The 9,247-nt window shown below is 62.3% G+C and overlaps 2 protein-coding genes across 2 annotated transcripts in view; one reads left to right on the plus strand and one right to left on the minus strand.

Annotated features, from left to right (window-relative positions):
- EMIHUDRAFT_441472 (hypothetical protein) overlaps positions 1-2,576 on the minus strand; it is a 4,617-nt gene extending 2,041 nt beyond the window's left edge. The window contains exons 1-7 of the mRNA XM_005786123.1: positions 2,434-2,576; positions 2,272-2,323; positions 2,126-2,196; positions 1,953-1,991; positions 839-889; positions 458-502; positions 81-133 (exon numbers count right to left, since the gene is read on the minus strand). Of these exons, the coding sequence (XP_005786180.1) occupies positions 81-133; positions 458-502; positions 839-889; positions 1,953-1,991; positions 2,126-2,196; positions 2,272-2,323; positions 2,434-2,538 (416 nt within the window). The 5' untranslated portion in view covers positions 2,539-2,576. The remainder of the gene's footprint in view (positions 1-80; positions 134-457; positions 503-838; positions 890-1,952; positions 1,992-2,125; positions 2,197-2,271; positions 2,324-2,433) is intronic.
- Positions 2,577-4,548: 1,972 nt separating this feature from the next.
- EMIHUDRAFT_363767 (pyrroline-5-carboxylate reductase) lies at positions 4,549-5,606 on the plus strand. The gene is made up of 5 exons (XM_005786124.1): positions 4,549-4,786; positions 4,855-4,960; positions 5,029-5,107; positions 5,181-5,229; positions 5,300-5,606. Exons 1-5 carry the CDS (start codon positions 4,565-4,567, stop codon positions 5,426-5,428), a joined length of 585 nt encoding a protein of 194 aa, XP_005786181.1. The 5' UTR covers positions 4,549-4,564; the 3' UTR covers positions 5,429-5,606.
- The last annotated feature ends 3,641 nt before the right edge of the window (positions 5,607-9,247 follow it).

A 9,247-nucleotide genomic window follows, 5' to 3' on the forward strand; every position in this document is an offset into this window, starting at 1 on the left:
GGGGGGGGGGGGGGGCGCCTGAGGTGACATCAGCAACGAGTCCAACGCCATTCGACCGGTCCATGCGAGGGCCGTATACAGCGCCCGGCGCCTTCTTCAGCTTTTCGCGGATCACGCCCTCTGAGATGTCGTCCTAGGGCAGAAAAGAAAACGAACGGGCTGTGCTTCTTGCCTCACCGCCAAGCGCCGCTCACGGCCGGGCTATGTCTAATCTCGGCTAATCTCGGCTAATCTCGGCGAATCTCGGCTAATCTCGGCCAGATGACGAGACGCCCTCAGGTACGAATCTCGGCCGATCTCAGGTGCGAATCTCGGCCGATCTCGGCTGATCTCAGGTGCGAATCTCGGCTGATCTCGGCTCGTAGCGGCTATTGGCCCTCCTTGTCGTCAGCCTCGATGTCTCCCCATATCTCCCCATATCTCCCCATATCTCCCCATATCTCGGCTATTGGCCCTCCTTGTCGTCAGCCTGGATGTCAACCACCGTCCAGCCGAGGGCGTCCTGCGGCCAGGCACGCACCGCAGTTACTTCATTGTAATTCATGGATCAGTAATGCAGGTGTCCCGCCAGGCGCGCATTGCAATTACCTAATGGAGCAAGCGAGCGCTAGTGAACTCCCAGGGAACCGATATGCCTCACGGTGTGTTTACAATACTCAGGGTCCCGCTGTTAAGTAATTGATCAATAATGCTATCTCTCGGCTAGACCTTGGCTAGACCTCGGCTAGACCTCGGCTAGACCTCGGCTGCACATCTCGGCCATCATCTCTCGGCTAGTCAGCCAGTCCACATCTCGGCCCATCTCGGGTCATCTCGGCTCCATCTCGAGGCAACTCGCCTTGACCGCCATCTTGTGGCTAGCCACACGCCCCTTTGCCATCCCTCCCACCTGTGCGGGGGGGGGTATGGGGAGATATGGGGAGATATGGGGAGATATGGGGAGATATGGGGAGATGTGGGGAGATATGGGGAGATGTGGGGAGATATGGGGAGATATGGGGAGATATGGGATGATATGGGGAGATATGGGGAGGTACGGGGAGATGTGGGGAGATATGGGGAGATATGGGGAGATATGGGCAGATATCGGGAGATATCGGGAGAAATGGGGAGATATGGGGAGGTACGGGGAGATGTGGGGAGGTACGTGGAGATATGTGGAGATATGTGGAGATATGTGGAGATATGGGGAGATATGGGGAGATATGGGGAGATATGGGGTATGGGCCGTCTGCCACCCCTCCCCACCTGTGCCGGCCGGGCAACAGCTCTGGTTCCCTGACTGCAATGCCCCGTGTGTGCTCCGCGAGTGCGCGTGTGCCCCGTCGCCCGTGCTCCAGAGCAGGCATGAACGCACTGGCGCGGCTCGCTGCCAGGGCTGCCGCGGCCGCGGTGTCGCCGAGTGCGTGTCTTCTTTTGCCTTGCCCGACGGTCGGCCGCAGCCCTGGCGAAGAGAGGCACACGCACGCTCTCTCGAGGTCTCGAGGAGCCGAGCCGCGGCGAGTGACTCAAATGGGTCCTCGGAGCGGGTACCCTGGGTGGGCGGGGCCTCTACTCGCCAGACCTCTGCGTGTCCGGCCGTCCTCTGGCTGGGGAGATATGGGGAGATATGGGGAGATATGTCCGCCCGTCCTCTAGCTGGTCCGTGTGCGTGCGACCTTTGGCGTCGCCATGCTGCTGTGTGCCGCCGTCCAGCTACCGTGCAACCTCTCCAAGCGCCTGGGAGCTGGCCAGGGGTGGGAGCACGGAAGTGTCTCGGAAGTGTCTCGGAAGTGTTTGGGCTGCAGGTCTGCGCACGCCAGCAAGCCCGTGGCGGCCTGCACTGCGGGAGCCGACCACTCTAGCTCTTCGCTGCCCCGGCGGTGCAGTGTCTCGGACGTGTTTCGGACGTGTCGCGGACGTGTCTCGGACGTGTCATGTCTCGGTCGTGTCTCAGAGAGGGCTGACTGCACCGACGCGCCCACCCACGTGATGAAGACAAACTTGACGGCCTGCACCGAATCAGCGAGGACGGGCTTCAGAGGGGTGCGCTGGTGCGAGTGCGGGCGTGTGCCAGTTTTCTTCAGTGGCTCGGCGACGGCAACAAGCGGCAGGCAAGCAGACGCCGGGGCAGGCATGGGCACACCTTGGACTCCTGGTCACGGCCGCCCTCGACGCGCAGCAGGACGTACTGCACCTCGCCGTCATCCAGCTCGCCTACGGCGGCCCCCGCGGCGCCTCCGAGAAGGCTCCCGAGCAGCACACACTGTGCCGGCGAATCGCAGAGTGAACCGGCCATCTCGTCCATCGAGCCGCTTCCGGTCTTTTGGAGGATGAGCTTCGCCTGAGAAGGAGGCGTTGATGGTCGGTTGCGGCGGCCGTGCAGCGCCATCGCGGCAGAGGCGAGAGACAGGGCTGCAGAGGCGATGCTTTGCTCGGGCGGGCGGCGCTCGCCTTGCCGTCGTATTTCAGGATGGCGTACATGTCATCGGTGCCGTCGTCTCGAACCGAGGCGATTGCCGTGGAGATTCCACCGTCGCTCACGTCCACCGAACCCATGGCTCGCGCCTTTTTTGCCCTCGCTGAATGCCTCGGCGTCTCCCAGCACTCGGCAATTTAGGGCATATATATATATAGTGAAAAAGAATTCACTCACCCTCTCGAAAAAAAACGGGAAAATCCCTGTGTGGTGGCGGCGTGCCGTCCTCCCATCCCTCCCTTGGGTTGTCTGTTTTCTTAGTCTTTCTTTCTTCACTGGGCACAGGACTGGGCGCGGAGAGAGAGAGAATTCTTGATACGAAACCACGACGACACACACCAGTCGACTCGCATCGGTTGCCTCCATGAACGGCGGAGCTATTCTCGCGCCCACACCACACCTGGCTCCAACGTGGACACGCCCATAGCTGGGGACACTACTAGGTCACGCATGGCATCACAGAAGTTTTATCTCTGGGCCCCGAAAGGCATCTCTAGCAGTGTCGTTACACATGCCCCCTCCCCTCCTGGGCGCATGCGCCTCACGTCTCGCCAGAGCATAAGCCCTTGGCGTGTGGCGAGACGAGTTTTTCGCCATCGCAGCGACCAGCAAGCCGCCCGCCGCAAACAGCCGGAGGCCTCGCCACGGCACTGACTGCGCCGCGGTCCCGCACCCGTCGACGCAGCTCCCCCCGCGGAAGACCGCGCGTAGCGACGTCTTGACGATCGAGATGAGCGTGCCTGAAGCTCGCCCACCTACTGCCCCTGAGAGTTGGTTATGAGTGGGCTCGGCTCCCCCCCTTGGGATCGAAGCTTCCACACTCTCTCTCTCTCTCTCTCTCTCTCTCTACTGGGCGCGGGACTGGCGCGCACTGGCACTGCGCGCTGCAGCCGCACGTCTACCTTCGTCATAGTGCCACGACGTGCGGCCTAGAATTAGCACACGTGCCTCTGTTCGCAAACACTCACACATTGAATTGTCCATCAACCGTGAGTGCGAGATAGGGCTGGCCGCTGGCGGCTAGCCCCTGAGGAGAGTGACCAGAGACACCTCACATGACCCCACACACGGTCTAGTCCGGCCTCGCGGTCGGCGGAGATTGCTAGAGGACGAGCAAAGGTGCACGTTGTGGACTTCCATCCAGACGCTCTAGTCCAGATGCTTCTAACAACTACGAGTAGACAACACCTCACATCGCCGCGGTCCTTCCTAGCTTCTGCAGCACCAAGGCCTGCGTGTTTTCACCTTACCCGCCAGAGGGAATTTTATAAAATGAACTCGGGGGCACGGGACGCGGCACAAAGAGGGAAGCTTTGATTGATGGGAAGCGTGACAAGATTTTTTCTCTTTTCTTAGATTAGAACGCCCTCTCGGTCTTAGGTATATTGTTGGCAAATCAAGACACATCTCGGGAGGAGATGACCCTCTAGTGTGGGACCCTGTCCTCCTCCCATCACTCACGCCTGGGGGCTAAAGCCGAGCTTATGCACACCGACGCCGGTGTACCATACGACCTGACCAGTGAGGGAGGGCGAGACGATCGAGGGGTCCCGTACCACGCGGAATCGACCCTATCCAGTGCTCAAGTGCTCAAGAGAGAGAGAACGTACTTATAGCTTGCTGGGAGAAAAGAGAGAGGGGGTTGTACATGTACGACCTCGAGGAACACTCGAGAGATATTTTTAGCAATACCAAACAACTCTAACACTCACCCCTCATGTTTGGTAACACTCGTACACACAAATTCACGCCCCCCGCCCCCCCCTCCCCGAGCGCCCGATCGCCTCCGTCACCGCGGCCACGAGCCGCGACGCCTCCCCGTCGCTGCGCGGCCCGTCCCTTCTCCAACTCAGCCGAGGAATGGTGTTGTGCAGCGAAGGGATGGTACCGGTCAAGGTGGGGTTCATCGGTGCCGGCATGATGGCCGGCGCGATGATCCGCGGCCTCGTGAGCTCGAAGACGTGTCCGGCCGACTGCGTGATTGCATCGGACGCGTATCAGCCGTGCGTCGATGGGCTGGCCGAGGAGCTGGGCATCACGTCGGGCGGTTCGAACAAGGACGTCGCCTTGTTCGCCGACCTCATCGTCCTCGCCGTCAAGCCGCAGATGGTGGAGGACGTGTGTGCAGACATCAAGGGCTCCGGCACCAATCCTCTCGTCGTCTCGATCGCCGCGGGCGTCACGATCGAGTCGCTCGAGGGGTGGCTCGGCTCGAGCGCCCGCGTGGTGCGGGTGATGCCAAACACGCCGTGCCTCGTCGGCGAGCTTGCCGCCGCCTACGCCCCCAACGCAGCGTGCTCCGCCGCCGACGCGGCGACGGTCAGCTCTCTGCGGTGCGGGCGGCGGGCGTATGAAGTAACCAATGAATGATTAAGAATCAGGCGACGGTCGGCTCTCTGCTCGGCGCTCTCGGCACGGCGTTCAAGGTCAAGGAGGCCGACCTGGACGCGGTGACGGGACTGTCAGGCTCTGGCCCCGCCTACGTCTTTCAGTTTATCGAGGCAGCTGCGGCCGGCTCGTCGCGTGCGGCTGCGCGACCTCGAGATGGCCCGAAGTCACCCGAGAGTAGGCCCTCTCCGACGGAGGCGTGCGCGCAGGCCTCACCCGCCCGATCGCGACGGCGCTCGCGGCGAAGACCGTTCGCGGCGCCTAATCTCGGGTAATCTCGGGTGATCTCGGGTGATCTCGGTTAGGCGCTCGCGGCGAAGACCGTTCGCGGCGCGGCGACGATGGTGCTGCAGACAGGCAAGCACCCGGGGGAGCTGAAGGACCAGGTGACGAGCCTTGCCACAGCCGCAGGCTGGCGCCCCAGAGTTCGCTTTCAGCAGTTTCTGGCCCGTCCAGGTGACGAGCCCTGGCGGCACGACAATCACGGGCGTCCACGCGCTGGAGCAGGGCGGGATGCGCGCGGCGGTGATGAACGCGGTGCTCGCCGCGACGGCACGGTCGCGCGAGCTGGGCAAGAAGTGACGAAGCGGGAGAGCGGCTCAGTCGGGTGTGTGAGGTGGTGCTAGGCAGCCTTGTGCAGGGCAGCCTGTTGTGCCGCAGTTGGCGTGTTTTTCTTCGGTGACGGGTGAGCGCCGAGCGCAGAAGGGGAGCGCTGCGTCCGTCTGGGGGGGGGGGGGGGGCATCTTTGTTTACCGAGATGCATCCTAGAATATGCAAAAAAACGCATTCTAGGACGCACTTTTCATCTCAAATCAAAGATACCATATTAAATAAATAAATAAAGCCGTGTCTTTTGTTGCGCGTTCCATCTTAGACGCCACAAGCATCTATAGATGCACAGCTAAGACCTAAGTGCTGCGATCGGGGGTGGCCCATTTCTTGTTTCCTTTCTTTTGGGGGGTCCTGTGGGCACCCTACCGAGTCAGAATCACATCTCCAGAATCAATCGCGATAGCCCGTGATGTCCTCGAGGAGTTCGTCGTAGGGTGGCGGCATAGAAGGGACCGTGCTGGTCCCGCGCCTCTGCTAGCTGCGCTGCGAACTGACTGGTCGCCGCCAGCCGCGTAATGGTTGCTGTTGTGCGGCGAGCATGACGGTGTCGCCATTGATTAGGTTAGGTTAGGTAGAAAGGTGAAGAACAGTCAGGCTCGGACTGGACACCAGCGCGGTATGGGTGGACGCGGGACTTTGATGTATGTATGTAGAAAGATGAACAACAGTCAGGCTCGGACTGGACACCAACGCGGTATGGGTGGACGCGGGACAGATGATGACTTTGATAGTCGCCAAGAAAAGAATTCCGACCGCGGTCGACGAAGACGGCGCGGCCTGGGCGTGGTTCAACAGAGCTGCATGATGCGGCCGGCGTCGGCCGGCCACGCTTCAGAATCGATGCCACCGCCGCCTGATGCCTCTCCCGCCTTTGCCGGCCGCTCGCGCTTGCCCAAGCCGGCCTCTGATCTGAATCCAGTGTCTTCCGGCCTGCCGTCTCCGCTGCAGCAGGCGCGTGATGTGCCGCGCCTCCGGCTGCTGGCCTCGCGCGAGCTGCGCCCCTCCCGCGCAGTCCAGCCGCCGCTCCGCTTCTCAGATACGCCACATCCTCGTCCCTGCTCCATTGCTCTCTCTCTCTCCCCACGGCCCGCCGCCCGCTCCCTGTGCTGTCCGTCGCCTTGCTCCTTCCCTCACCCTCACACGGCGCCCCTCCCCTCCGCAGGCGGCGGACGACTCGTCGAGCGGCTCGACCGCCGCAGTGCGCGACGAGCTCCCCTCGCCCTGGCTCGCCTCCGCCTGCGCCGGAATCGGCAATCCTGCCCTGCTGAATAGAATTACAATCCCACCCTGCAGCTCTGCTCCCCGCTTCCTTCTCCTCTCACCGCCGCTACTCACTCCTCCTCCTTCCCCTCCTTCCTCCCCGCTTCCTTCTCCTCTCACCGCCGCTACTCACTCCTCCTCCTTCCCCTCCTTCCACCCCTCCTCCTGGCCGCCGCCTCTCTTCACACCGCGCCGCTCCCTCCAGGCGTCCTCCCGTCGCCGGCTCTGCTGTGAACAAGGACGTGTCTCGGAAGTGTCTAGGAAGTGTCTATAGGCGTCCTCCCGTCGCCGGCTCTGCTGCCATCGGGTTGCCTGCCCTCTGTCGTGGTTGGCATGTCTCCGGCGCTGCTGCCCGCCAACTCAGCGCCGGTGCGCCGCGTACCACTCCAACCGATGCGCGGCAGTGGGCCCTCCTTGCGCCGCGTATTTACGGCCGATCGCCGGGTTTCGCCACCCCACATGTTTTCAACCCACACCCACTCAACGCAACTAGCACCGGTTGCAGCTCGGCCGTCGGGGTTTCGGTTTCTTTTTTCGCAGCGGAGTTTCTTTTTTATAGGTGCAGCTCGACCGGCTTCCAGACGCCGCGGGAGGCGGCAGCGAGCAGCACTTCTTTCCCCTCCATTAATCAGCAAGGTTGCGATTCATTCTTGATTGGCCACAGGCGGCAGCGAGCAGCACTTCTTCCCTCTCGACTCCGTGGTGCGCGAGAAGGAGAAGGAGGAGAAGGAGGCGGGCGGCGGCGCCGCCCCGGCAGAGGGAGGCATCATGATGCTCTCGGATCTGCAGGAGAGGAGATCTGGGGAGATATGGGGAGATATGAGGCGGAGGGCGGCATCATGATGCTCTCGGATCTGCAGGAGAGGAGATCAGGGGAGATATGGGGAGATATGAGGCGGAGGGCGGCATCATGATGCTCTCGGATCTGCAGGAGAGGAGATCTGGGGAGATATGGGGAGATATGAGGCGGAGGGCGGCATCATGATGCTCTCGGATCTGCAGGAGAGGAGATCTGGGGAGATATGGGGAGATATGAGGCGGAGGGCGGCATCATGATGCTCTCGGATCTGCAGGAGAGGAGATCTGGGGAGATATGGGGAGATATGAGGCGGAGGGCGGCATCATGATGCTCTCGGATCTGCAGGAGAGGAGATCTGGGGAGATATGGGGAGATATGAGGCGGAGGGCGGCATCATGATGCTCTCCGATCTGCAGGAGAGGAGATCTGGGGAGATATGGGGAGATATGAGGCGGAGGGCGGCATCATGATGCTCTCCGATCTGCAGGAGAGGAGAGCTGGGGAGATATGGGGAGGGGTGGGGAGAGATGGGGAGAGATGGGGAGAGACGGGGAGAGACGGGGAGAGACGGGGAGAGATGGGGAGAGATTGGGGAGAGGTTGGGGAGAGATGGGGAGAGAAGGGGGGAGAAGGGGGGAGAAGGGGATTGCTCATTGCTCTTCTCCGATCTGCAGGAAGAGCGCGCGTCGCGGGAGACGCTACACAACGCGACCCGCGACTATGGCATCCCCCGCCTCGTGGCGGAGGCCTCGGCTTGATCTGCATTCCTTGATTCCTTCCCTCCTTCCATTCATTAGGCATCTCCCTCGTTGCGAGCCCCGGCGCACCGCGGCACTCTAAGGCGCCGCGCGACGCAGCGACCGTTCCTAGACACTTCCTGGACACTTCCGAGGCACTTCCTAGACATTTCCTAGACACCGTTCCTAGACACTTCCTGGACACTTCCTAGACGTCGTCGAGCGGCAGGAGAGACACTTCCTAGACAGTTCCTTGACGCCGCGAGTGAAGGAGTCCCACACAGCGCGTTTGCCTGACTGGTCCACTGAGCGCGCCAAGGCGCCGCGAGGGCAGCCGTCGCTGCTGTCGGAGCTGACCAGGCGAGAGCGGACGATTCATTCAAAATTTTGATACGACCGCCTCATTGACAACCAAGTGTCTCCACCAGGCGAGAGCACGACGCGCCGGAGGACGCCGCGCCGGAGCACAGCAGCGAGCAGGAGACCCATGGCGACGGAGACGGCGGCGGCGGCGGCGGCGGCCAGGGCGGCGGAGGAGGTGGCGGCGGTCCAAAGGCGAAGGCGTCGACGCCAAAGAAGGTCGTAGGAGGGGGCGGGGGCGGGTCCGTGGGGAGGATGCCGGCGGTGCCGCCGGAGGCTGCGGTGAGGCAGGCCGTGCAGGCCGAGATCGCGGCCTCCTCCCTCTCCATGGGCAGCGTGGCGACGCTGGCCGGCGTCTCGCAGCCGGCGCTCATTAACGGCTAATTAACTATTAATTAACCACGAATTAACGACTAACTAACTATTAATTAACCACAGGCGCTGCAGAGCTGGCTGGCGGGCAAGCTGCAAAAGTCGGGCGGCCGGGGGTCTCGCGAGCTGTTGTCGGCCAAGCTGCTCAGCTGGCTCCACTCGCGGCCCGGCGCCGCCACGCGGCTCGGCGACGCCGCCGCCGCCGCGTCGCCGCCGCAGCCGTCGAGCAAGCGACCGAGGCAATCTGGAGGCGGCAAGCGA

This window comes from Emiliania huxleyi, assembly GCF_000372725.1.
Source record: "Emiliania huxleyi CCMP1516 chromosome Unknown EMIHUscaffold_154, whole genome shotgun sequence".
Taxonomy (NCBI): domain Eukaryota; phylum Haptophyta; order Isochrysidales; family Noelaerhabdaceae; genus Emiliania; species Emiliania huxleyi.